Source organism: Papilio polytes, unplaced genomic scaffold (genome assembly GCF_000836215.1).
Source record: "Papilio polytes unplaced genomic scaffold, Ppol_1.0 DF822178.1, whole genome shotgun sequence".
NCBI classification, from domain to species: domain Eukaryota; kingdom Metazoa; phylum Arthropoda; class Insecta; order Lepidoptera; family Papilionidae; genus Papilio; species Papilio polytes.
This window is the reverse complement of record NW_013527026.1, coordinates 6,112,677-6,128,448: the sequence shown is the minus strand read 5'-3', so window position 1 is coordinate 6,128,448 and position 15,772 is coordinate 6,112,677. Positions and strand designations below refer to the sequence as shown.

The 15,772-nt window shown below is 34.8% G+C and overlaps 1 protein-coding gene across 1 annotated transcript; it reads right to left on the bottom strand.

Annotated features, from left to right (window-relative positions):
• Nucleotides 1-8,913: 8,913 nt before the first annotated feature.
• Nucleotides 8,914-12,328, bottom strand: LOC106106470 (cytochrome P450 6k1-like). The gene is made up of 9 exons (XM_013287049.1): nucleotides 12,323-12,328; nucleotides 11,536-11,736; nucleotides 11,117-11,269; nucleotides 10,864-11,051; nucleotides 10,633-10,799; nucleotides 10,076-10,194; nucleotides 9,524-9,626; nucleotides 9,174-9,422; nucleotides 8,914-9,083 (listed from the first exon to the last, which is right to left on the bottom strand). The coding sequence occupies exons 1-9, from the start codon at nucleotides 12,326-12,328 to the stop codon at nucleotides 8,914-8,916; spliced, it is 1,356 nt and encodes a 451-aa protein (XP_013142503.1).
• Nucleotides 12,329-15,772: the final 3,444 nt, after the last annotated feature.

The following is a 15,772-nucleotide window of genomic DNA, read 5'->3' as shown; positions in this document are numbered from 1 at the left end:
CCCCCCTGCACACCGAGGGATTCCCCGCTAACGGGACCCTCCCGGGTAGTATTTTTGTTCGTCGTGCTCTGCATCTTTTGTTTTGCCGCCCACGTCACTGGATCCCCCAGCCATACATCCCATCGCCGGGCGGCGAAGCTTAGGATTGGGGTAATTTTTTATAGAGGTTGTCTTCCTCGCGGCCCCACGCTCCGTGCGTGAGGCCCCCGGTTCCGCTCAGTGCGGATTACGGGTTAACCAACATTATTCCTGGAACAACTTCCAACACCAGGAAGATAAAAGAAATAAATGTAATAAGATTATTACATAGAGTGTTTTTAACTTACGACGAATTTACGTATAATGGAGAAATTATCTACATCTATACTATTATAATAAAGCGTAAACACACACTTCTTTGTTGCCTAAGATGTCAGCAATTACAGCATATTTTTGAATAATTCTTTTTTTTAATAAAAGCCCTACGCTTACGTCACGCTCTAAGCTATTTATTTTCACGCCATTAAACTTAGGGGTTAAATATTTTGGATAAAAACCCTAATGTGGGAAAGAGACCATAAGTTGCTGCCAACATCAAGGAAGGAAGGTTGCCATGGTTTGTCATCGTCACGTCATTTTGACATTTGCAATTGATAATTTGATACATGTAAACAATAAAATAAAATTTTCATAATTTTATGCGGATGAAGTCGCACGGGAACAGCTAGTTATTCAATAAATTTATTTACTAGCTTTGCATTCTCCCTTACAGAACAGCCTTGTTACTCGCAACGCCAGATATCAGTGAAGATCGCTAGGGGTGCAAAACGACCAAAACTGACCGACCTTTTTTCACATAGACAATAGACACGTATAACAGCTACGTTCAATTGGTTACTGTTCCATGTAATGAGTACAAAACATTCAAACGACTATGACAAAAAGTAGAGCACCGCTAGATTTCTCGATTGTACATAAGTGTCAAATTACATTTAACCAAAATAGGCAGATATTAAAGGTAGACTAGGAAAGCATTGAACCCTAACAGAATGTGATTTCAATACATTTCCGCAAACGTGTCGAAGTAGGCTTTTTATTCGTATGTCCTTACACAAGTTGCGGTTTTGAGGCGATCGCAGCGCCATACAAGTTTTATCGCTACTAAAATATCTCTCTTGAGACCTTTGCGTATGTGATATTTTAAAGAATACTTTAACTTTGATTTCTTACAATTAATGCAACGTTTTCATAGAAACATGTTGTAAATACACTTTTTCATAGTAACAAAATGCGGTGTTTTCAATTCAATTTTCTGCCATATGACCCCGCTTTTAAAACCACTTCAAACTTATAATAAAATAGCATAGTACAAAGGATAGGTCGTATTTTTTATGTTTGTTTTATAAAGTGTACATTTATGTGAAAGCCCTTTGTAACGTTGTTGTTTTACGAATCTTTTCCTAGCTAACATCCTCTGCCGCGCTAATCTCATATTCAACTCAGGAAAAAACTTCCTATTTGTTCCTACAAATCCTTCGTCTGTCTTTGAAATAAGAAAACGAATACTTTTTCCGGTACATTTTATATTAAGAACCGTTTTGTTTGAGTTTCGCAAGACTAGCAATAAATAGCAACCAATAAGATTAACTAAACAAGAAACGAACAATTTTTACAGTAAACAAACACTCATATCGTGATTTAATATAAAATACTATTAAAGCAGCGCCATCTATTGGAATGGAGCGAAAACGTCATTAAAAGTTTATTAGTAATTTATGTTAATTATAATTTTCAATATCTAAAAACTTAAATATTATTTGCATCAATAAAGTAAGTCAAGTTGGGCCTCTGAAGTATAATAAAGTTCAGGAGTGTGAATAAATTACGTTTTACGAGCAACAGCCCCGCGGCGTGTAGTTGCGGGTTGCGGGTAATAGCTCTATGTGTGAATTGTAGCCGATGATACCGCAAGGCCTACTCGTGTTGATTATTACATTAAATGTTAATTAACTTTAACGACACTTAAGATAAAACATTAAGAATTATGTAACAAAGAAACTGCAAACACCAGAGTAATTTATGAACAGAAATAGTACATTACCACTTTATTTAAGATTAGCTGTCGCCCGCAAACTTCGTTAGCGCAAATTTGGACAACCAGCTACGCCAATTTGACAACGCGAAAAAAAATAGTTTTAAAAATATGTCAGCTACCTTCCAGGAAAAGTGCCGTCGAAATCGGCTCTGCCGTTTCGGAGATTTCCCGGAATAAACGCGGCTTGCGGACAGACAGATAGACAAAAAAATCAAACTCGATTTTCGTTATCAGCAATGCAAATACATCATGTTCCCTAAATCTGGAATTTTTCTTTTGATATTACAGACACTCCAATTTCATTATTTGTATAGATAGAAAAATGTGAAAGACTAATTTAAAAAAGCACCTCAGTCTGATTTTTCTCTTTTCGACATTGGTATCCATTTGACGTGGATCGTTCCACTTTAGTGTAAAAAGCCGAGCGGCAGTCAGTCAACGAGCACAAATAGGAGCGGTCGAGCGCTCACCGGACTACGGGAATTGTGTCACACGAATCCGTTTTGTACCATTTTTTACCGAACTCCGATCAAAATCTCATTTTCAATTTCCTACTCGAATTCTGGGATAAACTCTATCATACTATGTTGCTATTTCAAAAAACAACCACTGTTTTTTATTAATAAACAATGTTTTAAAATAAATTACAAAAGTCACTTTACCATACATTTTATCGTAATATCATAATTTAACTTTCTAATGTCTTGAAATATGAAAGGAGCGCAACATGCTCCCATAACCTTACATAATTGAATACAAAGTTATTTGGAAGTATTCCAGTATAATAACAATAAACCTATCTTACGTATAGTGAAATAAATAATATAATAATAGCCTAATATTAAACATTATGGCCTTATTCTGAACTACTTTTTGATTACTTTATGAATGACTAGCTTTCGCCCGCGACTCCGTCTGCGTGGTATTGAAAAAAACAAAAGCAAATAGCCTATGTGTTCTTTCAGACTATATTCTACATCTATGCCAAATTTCGTTAAAATCCGTTAAGCCGTTTAGGCTACAAACTCAAACAAACATCCATCCATCTAAACTTTCGCATTTATAATAATAGTAAGGTAAGATATTCTTGCTCCATGATTTTACATTAGTTTAAGAGGAAATTACCTCTATTCTGCGATCATGTCGCATGATCATATGCCTAGAAATAATTATATTGAGTGAAAGTTGAAATGATCAAGAAGGTTGTGAAGACCGACATAAAGAAAGATAGGTTAACCTGGAGAAAACATCTGGTGCCCTAACAGGAGTACAATAAATACGGAGAGATAATTAAAATGTTTGTAATTATCTAAAAGCCATTAAAGTTTTAAAAGACAAGAGAACGAGAACGAATGAAACAAAAGAACTGCGAGTATAATAAGCGTCCTAATAGAACTATCATTAGCAATTTGATCAGTCATTCAGTTAATGAACTGATCGCTTCTTGCGCCCTCTATTGAGTTAATGGCTCGAAGATAATATCAATATTATAATTAGATGTAATATTTACGTAGATTAAAATTAATTCTGAATAATGTCATAGAAAAAAGACTTCCCCCCACTTTTATTTTTTATGTTAGCAACTCCATTTTAAGCTGTTTACATTGCTGATTATAAAATTATATTCTACTTCAAGTAATTACCGGCTATGTTCAATACTTATACATAAACGTCTTATGTAAATAGAGGAAGTTTCCCAAGAATAAACGCTTTCATAGCGCTTTTACAAGAAGTTTATTACACTGCCTCAGCACACTTTTAAATTGTTAATTGCTCGTAATGAAAATAATTTTCTTCTTTCAAAGCTTATAAAATTTCAATCTTAGACTTCGAATAAATTAAAAATAAAAATGTACTTGTTACTACTTTCGTCTAAAGTCTAAAGTCACTCACTTTTGAAATAATAATAATTAAGAAATAATCGATTTTAAATTACTATTCACAAAACGGCGCGAACGCGGGGATGACGTCACGCACGCGTGATGCGCCCATACCTCGCCGCCCTCGCCTCCTTCTTGACCCCGCCGCGCCTGCTTCGCCCGCAACCGCAACTGCCCGGGACACGAATGTTATGGCGCGCAAAACTGTTACAAAACAAACGATATTTTGATAAAATTCAAATCTTTTTGAATGTAACTTGTTACCTTATTGTGATATTTGTATGGTGCTGTTTATGTAATATATGGTAATTTTACAATGAATTTAAAGCATGTTACTTGTAAATTAATGAAAATATATTTGCAATTGTTGCCAGTGCCATCTATTAGCAATTTTTAGTTAACCAAAAAAAGACTTGCAACGAAGATAATTTGAAGGAAGATGAAAATACTAGAACTAAATCAATCCGTTTTATAAAAAATCAAAACAATTGTTTCGCTCACTGGTATCAATAAAATGAAAATATGTTTAACTTTTAACTCCGGAATTTGACGGTTAGTGCAAACTGTGAAATACGAGATAAAGATCAGTAGATTGCGAGAAAAGCGATGAGAAGATATCACAGCACTAAATCAGCACCAGTTTCATTACGGGCACCGGATAAAAACATTCCGTCCCACTTTTATTTCAGCTCTATCTTCAAAGAATAAAATAAAACCGACGAACGTTACCCGAATTCTAAGCAATTGTGCTCAAAGAAAAAACGACTGCTGTGTTAAATAAATCACTTTTTTTCCTTACCAAGATCATGTGGTTTTTTATATTAAAAAGAAAAAGAGCAATAGTACAATTAGAATTACAGATGTTTGTGTAATATCCGTAGTGTTCGAGGACGCAAACGCGTTGCTGGTCTTTTAGAATGTTGTACGTTCTCTTCTTAAAGAACCCCTAAACCGTACCTGGTAAAGGTATGAAAATGTCCAAGAAGCCTTACATATTAACCACCATACGGTCAGCACCAACAACTATACCAGAAGAGAGGCTTGTAGTAGAAACATTACTGACTTTGGTCCGATGAATACACATTCATTCGCGGACGCGGACCTAATTTCATAGTCCTTTCCCTTGCCAAGGGTCCTTCCTGATGGAAAGGAAAGTAGACTTGATGGAGGTGATGCTTAGGAAACATTATCTTTCTGTGCGTTATCCCCTACTTGGATGGAACGTAGACAATGACCGTTTTTGCAAATGTCTATGGCCAGTGGACGCTTCTCTATTCGATATATTCAGGTTCACTTACTCGTTTGACACCTTATGATATAAAAACATATAATTGTGAATATTAAATTTCTAGATGTTACAAATTTAATAAACGAGACTAAACCGCACGTACCTGACACGTACCCTTTCTGTGTAAATTGCTTTCGACGAATTTCTCCGAACTATCAGGGTTGTAATTGAATTTAGTCGCCTGAAATAGATTTATTAGTCACGTATTTATGTATTGATGAGTCGTAGCTATTCATACCAATGAACTATTCACTGTCAATTCTCAGAAGCGGACTTGTCAATATTTGTCAAGTATATTTAAGGTACGCAAAAGGTTCGTGGTTTATTATTGTTAGAAACTAGCGGATGGCTTCATCTTTTACGAGAAAATGTTACTTTTCATATACAAATGAGACTGATTTAGTGTGTCTAATATATCTAGTAGTAGTTAGTAATTATGTAAACATACTATATTTGCGTTGATGATTACGAGAAGTCTGTATGTCTGTATGTATGTCTGTCTGCAAAACGACTGGGCCTATTTTGACGGTACTTTGAAAATGTGAGTGCTTTTTTTATACTGCCTTGACGAGGTCGCAAGACAGCGATATTCTAAAATTGACTTTAGTGACATAATTGAATAGATTACAAATCTATATGATATTTTGGTTATCATTTATGCGTTGTTTATTGTGACAATAAATAACGATCAGGCGTATAAAGTATTAAGTGTGACGTAATGATATCGTTGTTTTTATAGCTGCTCGTCGAATATTTATTGTGAATGCGACTCTTTTATGTCGCGTTATGGTTTATTTATTGCCAGCCATTGTTGTAATAAAAATAATACCTCAATAATAGCTTGTACCGTTTTGTAAGTTGATGCAAATGTAACTCATAAAATGTTTTACTATAGGAAATATTTTCTTCTGTATACAGAGCCGTTTGTAAGATATTTGATATATTTTAAATGGATTTTATTGCTTTTTAAAAATCAATTTTCATGTTTTCGAACTGTAACCATAAACTATTATGTCGTTAATTACCACTAAAACTGTTCCAGGAAGTAAAATAATGGAGGTAATTTTGCAGTTGGCTTAAATTTGCGCGATATTTTAGCCGTCGGGTTAACATGTCCGCATAGTTGGCGGGAACGGCGCGAAGTATGCTCGACTTTGGCCTCAGAGCTACACTACGACTATGACCCACTTCACAACTTTACTATGTAAAGTCGGACGTCATAATACGTCATTTATGTAACTTAATATTGTTTGCTTGTGACTTTGCTTTTTAACAAATATTACTCTGTCGATGTCACTGTCGATTGTCGATTGTTTCGCAGCCAATTCAACTGTCTAGTTGCACAAAAATCGAGTAGTGTGCGCACCTCCATATAAGCTCAGAGGAATCAAAGCGAGACTAAACAATTGTGCGGTAGTTGTCATAGGTAAGTTGTCAAGTTTAGGTTCCTTTATGTTCAAGGTGAAATTTTATAAATACCTTCTTCTTGCTTGTGCTTTTGTATGTTTACAAACACTTGGTTACCACAATACCTTCAATTTAATTCACTAATCATCAGATAATTAAACAATCATCTTTAGCCAGTACACTACATGGCCGTCGTAGGTAAAGTTAAGGCGCCTGGGCGTCCGGTTTTAGGTGTACGGGCGTGAGACTGTTTGGGTCGCCGGCCAGTGAACGTTCTAATTTTAGTTACAAAAGACTGATGTCGCAACCTGGCGCCCAATATGTTTAATACGGCTCTAGTAAACTACAAAGAATATCTACCTATTACAATCTTAAAATAAATTAAGGATGGATTTTCCTGAATGGGAATAAATTTTATTTACGTGACGTAACAAAGTTTAGTTTGCGTTAAGAAAAAGCGGCGAAGCGCTGCGTCATCGGCAAACTGGGTCAGCGGCTGACCGCGTAATTAATCACCCTCATTTAGATATTCAACGAGATGAATAAGGATTTATCCCGAAGGATTTGTGCCGGCGAGCTATTTAAAGTCTGCCTTGAGGTGGCCACAATCGCGACGAATTACATGCGTCATTGCCCATCGTATAATCGACTTTACTTATATTGTTATTTGTATTATACGCAAATATATTGCCCTGCATTAAATAATACAATCATTAATACAGATTTTCACTCTTATATGTTCGATTTTCTCATTACTCTAAAGTTGAGATCTCATTTGCATCATTTAACTGCTCTCTATATTGAACAGTAGCTGGAAGTCTGTGGCACTCTGTGCGCTCTCTGCCAACTAGTCTGTGCTAATGCGTGTGTCATGTCACCTCTACACTCTAGTGTCATCCCACTGTTTGTCTCCAACATATTGAAGCTAAGTTTTCATTACAAAGCTGTTTAATTCTCAGACAATATACCCGATATCCAACTGATTAAAGTACTCGAAATATAAAAGTATTTTTTTGAAAATTAGACCAAGAAATAATTGTTAATAAATTTCTTAGAATACACTGCATTTTTATTTCTTAATTGTACATAACATTTGTAAATAAGTAAACAATATTAAATCTATTTAAATAAATTATACAAAGTCAAGAAACGCGGGAAGTCTCGGATGGAGAGGAAATCTTCAAGGAAAAATAACATTCGAGTTTCCTGTAATTTTACTCAACAATTTTCTTCCGCCTGAAAAGTCGGCGCCGCGAGAAAATAAAAATGATGTTATGTCTGCTGGATTAGACGTTTTGTAAATGTTCAGTAAAGGTAAAAGTTTTTTTTTAGAAAGACATCAGTTACATTATTTGTTTTAATAAAAAACGGTGTTCTAAAACCTTAACCAATTTTATTTAGTACGTCTGTGGACTTTACGGTGGCTCGACAGTGTTGCCACTACAGCTAAGCTAAAAATTATCTTAAAAGGTTGATCAATAATAACATTTACAGTATATTATTTCAAATGAATATTTATAAAAAAGCAATTTAATAATACTTATTTATCTATTGTATTAATAAGTATAATTTCTTTGGAATTGTAATTCTAATTTAGTTTATTTTAAGGGTGAATTATATCTGATTATGCTTTAACTAAAGGACATCAGCGAGTACAAGAATTGTACATTAGCGTTGTTCCTAAGTCGGTTAATTTGTTGCCTTACTTTGTTAGCAGAGACAAAGAGGTAGGGAAGAAGTTGATACACGATACAGGATGTTAAAAACAAAGTAAACATTAAAAAAATATTTAAGGGGCATTCGGACGCCAAGAACCTTGACTAATTAAACCCTTTTTCGTGTCATAATATAATAAAGTGCTTTTACAGAATAGAGGGAGAGTAATATAATTAGCCCGGACAACCAAAGCACCTTCTCTAAGAGCCGTCTTCAAAGAGCGGATATAATCTTAGGCAGTTGAATTATACTGTAAGGGCTTTATGCACGCAACACACGTTAAGTTTAATAAGACGCTTTTAATTTTGAATACATACGTAATATATTTTGTTTATGAGAATGAAGAAAAACAATCATCACAAGACTGACGTGTGTGGCCTGCATTATATAAGTTTGATTGGCGTTTTTGAGGTATTTCAATACATAAAAAAATAAAAAATACAAATGACCCCTCTTTATAATATTGATATAAAGTAATTAAAAAAACTTACATTTAACACAAGATTAATTTTAAAAACATTTCGTTATTCACAAGAACATTTTAGTTTTCACCTAGGTAAGAACTGAACGTATAATTGTTTTTCAGGTGTGAAGAACAGCCCTTGCCGGGCGATGAGTCTCTCGGAGGGCGGGTCTGCGTCGGGCAGGGGTTGCAGTCTGTACTTCAGGATGACAGACGCGATGGCATGACGTAAATTCAACAACGCGAAGCGCTGACCTGATGAGTTTATCAATGTTAATGTATTAAGAAATTAATATTAAACTATAAATCTAGCTTGCTAAAACTTATTTAATAAATCTGATATACCAATACAGTTCCGTGGTCCTGCTCCGAAAGGTAGGAACCCAATCGACTTTTTAACTTGACCGTCATCCGTCAGGAATCGTTCCGGGATGAACTTATCTGGTTCAGGATAGACTTGAGGGTCGTATCGCATCCCTATAGAATTAACGAGCACTGGGGTTCCTGCAGGAATTGTAAGATTATCATCAATTCGGTAGCTTCGTGCCGCCATTCGATCTATCCAGCCCAGCTGAGAATACTTCCGTAAAGTTTCTGAAAATTTAAACACCAGTTAGTTGACTATAATGCATTGAGTTAAAAATATAACTACCTACGTACTGGTTAGAAGATAATAATTACACTTCTAAACGTACCATTTATCACGCTGTCCAAATAATTTAGTTCAAAGTCATTTGTATAAAGATAGTCGTCTCCCGTCGATGGTCTCGCTAATGATACCTCTTTAAACAGTTTGTCCTATGAACAGAAGACGTAATTACAAAACTCATCATCACTTGTCCTTATCGCACTCTAGTTACGGCGCACCAGCTTTTGTCCACCTGATCAATCCATCTGCCGTCATATGACAAATCCCTTCTTGATCACACTAATATTATAAGCGTGAAAGTTTAGACGGACGGATGGATGGATGTTTATTAGAGTTTGTAGTCTAAACAGCTGAACGGATTTACATACAATTTGGTATGAATGTAGAGGATAGTCTGGAAGAACACATAGGCTATTCAATTTTGTGTTTTTTTAATTCCACGCAAACGGAGTTGCGGGCGAAAGATAGCATTTATCACATTCCGCGCAAAAAATCGTTTCGTGTTTTATTGTGACGCTGTCTGGTTTTTTAAATTAAGAAGATGCCTTTTAAAAAATTGTTCTTTTGAACCAGTCTTGTATTATTTGTGTACAATCACCTGAACCCTCTGATCAAAGGCGAGCTCGTACATGCAGAATGTGAGAGCGTTGGCGGTGGTGTCGAAGCCGGCTTGCAGGAATATTATCAGCTGAGCGATTATCATGTCTTCCGAGATCTCTGAAAAATTTATTCTTTTAAAGTTTCTCTACGAGAATACTTTAGAAGAGAATTGAGAGTTACCAAGTAGACTTTTATTTTATATGACACGGTGGCTAACGAGTAAGCGGTCACCTGGATCCGCCAAAATGGCGAAGCGACCGCTGCCCATAGATATTCGCAATAGCGGATGCGTTGCCTACCCTTGATCGACGGGGGAGTAGACGCACATAAAGAGGATTATCCCCTTCCTATGCGTTTCCTCCAGCATTAGATCCACATTCTCTTACCATCCTTTTCTTAAAAAAAAAGTGGACGACGAGAAGGAAAACGGGACTAAAGTGGGAATCCGGCACGACACTCATGTTTTGAGCAAAGTCGTAATAAACTAATCAAGGAACGTCAAATAGGAGCAGTGGTAAATGTTGGTTGATGGGAATGGTTCTAATAAGTAATTACCCATGTTCTTTAGTACTTGGTCTTGTTTTAACTTCCTCAACGTATCCAGTAGACTGTGAGGGTCCGTTATTTTAGCCTCATATCCTCCTTTACTATTTAAAACTGATCGATATATCTTTCTAAAGAGAGCTATTGTTGAATTTGGGAATGCTTTAGCCTTTAAAAACCTACGAAATAAAAATTAATAGTGTGTTTTCAAACTACAACAATTTTTTTATTAATGTTACTTACCATAAATAATTATCTATAATGTTAGCATCAAAGAATAAAACTATCCAAGTAAGTTTTCTGAGTAAGTCAAATTTCAAGAGAATTAAAGTAAACTTTCGTAAAACGCTGTCTCCTGTGAGTGTGGCCTCACCCTTAGCGCCCAGAGTTACTTCACCAATTATATCAGTTGTGTAGTCACTGAATAATTGCTGAAAAAACAATAAATATCAATAAAAAATCACAATAAACTGTTACGTTATAAATAACCATATACCTTTAGATTAACTTCATTTTTCGCAAACATATCGTTATTAATTCTTATTATAAGATCCTTTGTTTTGCATTTTATCAGTCCGTACAAATTCTTTATTTTAGTCGAAGTAAAAAGAGCACTTAATTTTCTTCGCAACATTGACCAGTATGGTTCCTGCAAATTATTTAAAGAAATTAATCACAGAAAATAAAGGTGATTTCAATTGAGTTCAAACCAATTAGCAATTCGACATAGTTTTTATTAATACGAAAGTTTGGATAGATGGATATTTATTACGACTCTCCAAAATGGCTGAACGGATCTCGATGAATGGCACAGATATAGAACATAGTCTGGAACACATAAGATACTTAGTTATTTTTTTAAAATCCACATAGATGAAGTCGCGGCAAAATCTAGGAAGCATTAAAATATTTTACCTGTAAAGTAAATATGTTTTTGCTTCCAACAGAATCGTTGGCGGGCGACCTCACGAACCTCTGCTTGAAATTAACAGCATCTTTGACCAGAATTCTGTGCGCGGTCTGCGGGCAGTTAATGATCAACGCGGGTTTGCTGAACAGCCAAATACCCACGTACTGCGACTTGTAAAGACTATGTGCGCGCTTCAACAATATTGTCTGAAATTCTCTTTACAATTAACTCACTTGATCAAACTCCCACTTGATTTTATATTGTAAGGAAAAAACATTTATAAACATATCTCAGATATGGTACTCACAGCGTTATATCTTTGAAGTAAATGTATATTCCCGAGAAATGGAAGGGGAGGACAACTCGGAACTCCTCGCTCACTCCAATACAGCTTCAATCTGCTCCAGCGAGTGTACAGCAGTGCGCAATAGCATGTAAATAAAGCTGATAGTAAATATATATACACCTGAAAATATAGACTCTAATGTAACAGTTTTAAAAAATAATTTTAGACTAATAAAACTTTTTACAACAGCGCCATCTATACGCATTTTTGGATATCACGCGGTCGTTCATTGATTACAATACAATTGTCGCTATTACTCCACAAGATGGCGTAATTAAATGTCAGGTCAATTTTTTTGGAAATGATTTTAAAAAATCAACAACAAAAAACATTTTGTTAATATAAAAATAAATTAAAGCGATTGAAATTGTACAAAATTGTACCTTTCACGCAAGAAATAATATTTGCACGATCATTAATGAGAAAACAAATAAATATGTACATACAGCCATTTTCTTCGTCGTTGTCAGCGAAATACTCCAAGCAGTATATTGAAAATTGAAGTACAAGAAAGTTACAAATAACTTGTAAGTTAGCGTGCTGCTCGACTTCTACACACCAAGTGATAAACGTACAAGAGTCTGTGCAAAATCTTTGATATCTCATTTATATATTTTCAACTAGAAACAAGTTCTAACATTTTTCCTTATATTATTATTATTAGAAATTACATACATATTTGTAAATGACAATGTTCTTGTACTTCCAAGTTTTTGCTACTTATTTTAGGCTTTTAAAGTAATATACACAATAGAAATAATTTTTAAACTATAGTAAGTCGAAACGATATTCACCACTATTTGGTTTACGATCATTCTTCATACAAACCATAGCAGATTATAATTAAATTAGCGTTTGATATTCTAAAGTTTTGTCATTATAATCTCGAAAACGAATTAAAATCATTTTAAAAGTATATCTTGCCCAGCTATGCCAGTGTCCTGGTTTCTGAGCGGAACACCAAGCCGGCAACGCGTCAGCAGTTCCTATAGTATTGCGGATACCCAGGGGCGTTGTTGACATTGTGTTCCTATTGCTACTTTACATCTCCAAAAAAAAGAAAATATCTGGAGAGGGCAATAACCTGTAGAGAGAACTAACTCTTGCTCGCGACTTTGCCCGCGTGATAATAAAATGTAATAAAATGCAATATAGACTACAAATAAGATAAATATCTTACTCACAGATAAATTACCTTACAAATGGTGAAATATTTTTTTAAAATAGAAGCAGCAAAGTAGAAGCGAAGTAGTTTTTGAGTTATTTCCAGGCATACAAAAATACAAATATTACCTCTTTATAACATTAGGACATAACTTTTTCTAACACACTCTTTATAACATAGCATAGAAGACATTTTTGGGTGACGGATAAATAGATGGTAGCTAGAAAGCAAGGCAAAACCTCGAAACGGAGAGGCTGGTTAGTGAATCCAACGTAAAAGAAGTTAGAATTACCGCTGGATGAGCCCTATTGAGAATGGAAGATGGTGGAATGAGACTTGAAATGACACTGTTTTGGACGTTATCTCTTCGCATGTCGGTTTTAAAAAATAGCTATAAAGATTGAGTCCATATTGACAGGGACTAGGTAGCAATTTACGTCAGATATTTGATGACGTCACAATAAAATAAGTCCAGTTAGAAGACGTCAGTTGCTCAAATAAAACTACTGACGTATATAATCATAACGCAATCCAAAAACACGTATAACCTGATTATTTTCTTTAAAAAATTACGAGAACTGCGATATGGAATAGAATTTTCAACAAATGTTACTTGACTGTGAAAATCACATCCTTCGTGACATTTTTGAAAGTTTACTTTAAAAAAAAGTCGTTTTTTACTCACATATAATGTGCTTTTCCGTATTTATAAATAAAACTAAAGGTTAAGCAACACGTGCATTGATTGTCATCATTTTGTACTGCACGTGCCAGTGATGTAGCGTGACGTAATAGTCTTAATACTTGTCGCTTAGCATTCAAGTATGATCGCAGAGTAATGCCCGTTTAAGGCAGTTTGTCCCTCTCATCTGTACTATATACTAATATAATAAAGCGTAAACACACACTTCTTGGCGTAGGATGTCAGCAATCACAGCATATTTTTTGTTCTTTGTTTGATAAGAAGCCCTACACTTACACGCTTTAGCCTATATATTTTAACGCCATTTAACTTAGGGGTAAATAAAATGAAAAAAAAAAAACTTTCTTGTGGGAAAGGGGGCGTAAACTACAAGCTGACATCAAGGAAGCAATGTTGCCATGGTTACGGTAATTGTCATCCAATATCAAAGGCTTTGTTATTTATGCATTATAATTTTAATTTTTGCAATTAAAATTTTGACAAATGAAATTATAAAGTTTTTTTTTATAATTTCATGCGGATGAAGCCACACAGGAGCAACTCTTGTAGTAATAAAATGGCTATAAAACAATTTTTAACTCAATTAGAGGTAATGTATGTTTTCTGACTGTCAGATAATAAATTTCACCGGCATGTATGTACGGATGGATATTTGTATGCATGTGAGCTACATTTCCATCTCAATGTACCGAAATAGCCTTCTAATTCCACACGTGTATTGCAGATATATTGTTGTCTCAATTATTGTATACAGAACGAAAGGGACGTTGATATGCCTACGAGTACTTCGTCTCGAAACACGGAGTTTGAAATTTTTAGTATTTTTCAAATAAGTGTTACCATTTTTATAGCACACAAATATTTCTGCTTTACATTAAAACTTGTTTTAAACTAAAAACGCCATTAACTTGAGCAATCAAAGTTAATTACGATGGTCTAGATTTCGCTGTTAAGTTGAATATTAAGTTGTATCTTTTTCACTTATTTAAGCAACATAATTTCAATTCGAAATAAAAAGTTTAGTTTATTAGTCTTTTTACATTTTCTTAGTTTCATTTCTCATGTTGTGTTTTTTATTTTCAATGTCTCACACATTGTGACACGTTTTGACAATTTTTATTTTACTCTTGACAAAGAAAAAACTTAGTAAATTATTCATTTACAACAATTCAGTAGTATTAAATTTAAACACATTGTCGTCATCTGATGTAATAATTTATGTCTATACTTACTTACTTACTATTATTGGTGCCGGACGCCTAATTAAAGTCCCTTTCTCTTCACCACCCATTTCTTATAAGGAGAGGATGTGAATGGGAAGTGGATTTGACGGTGGAGTAGAAGCATAGGAAGCGGAATTATCCTCTTTATGTGTGTCTCCTCCTCTGTCGGATAAGGGTAGGCAACGCATCTGCAATTGCGGATGTCTATGGGCAGCGGTCGCTTCGCCATTTTGGCGGATTCAGGTGGCCGCTTGCTCGTTTGCCACCTTATGTTATAAAAAAATATATATAATATAGTGTAAACACACACTTCTATATGTTGCCTAAGGTGTCAGCAATTACAGCATATTTTTGAATAATTTGTTTTTAATAAATAGCCCTAAACTTACGTCACGCTTTAGGCTATATATTTTCACGCCATTAAATTTAGGGTGTAAATATTTTGCATAAAATCCTAATGTGGCAAAGAGACCATAAGTTGCTGCCAACAACCAGGTAACAAGGTTGTCATCATGTTATGTCATTTTGACATTTGTAGTTTGACAAATGTAAACAATAAAATAAAAAATCATAATTTCTCGCGGATGGAGTCGCACGGGAACAGCTAGTTTAAGAATATTCTTAAATCACGTTACATTTTAAGCAGTCATTTAATATCTTTTCACGTAGTTCAATGACATAGTTAAATTTGAATCTAGACTTGAGTTAGCTGTAATAAATGTAGAAAGCTTCTTAAATACCAAGCGATCTATTCCAGAACAAAATGAAAAAGCTCTGCTAACGGGAGGCTATAGATATCGCAACG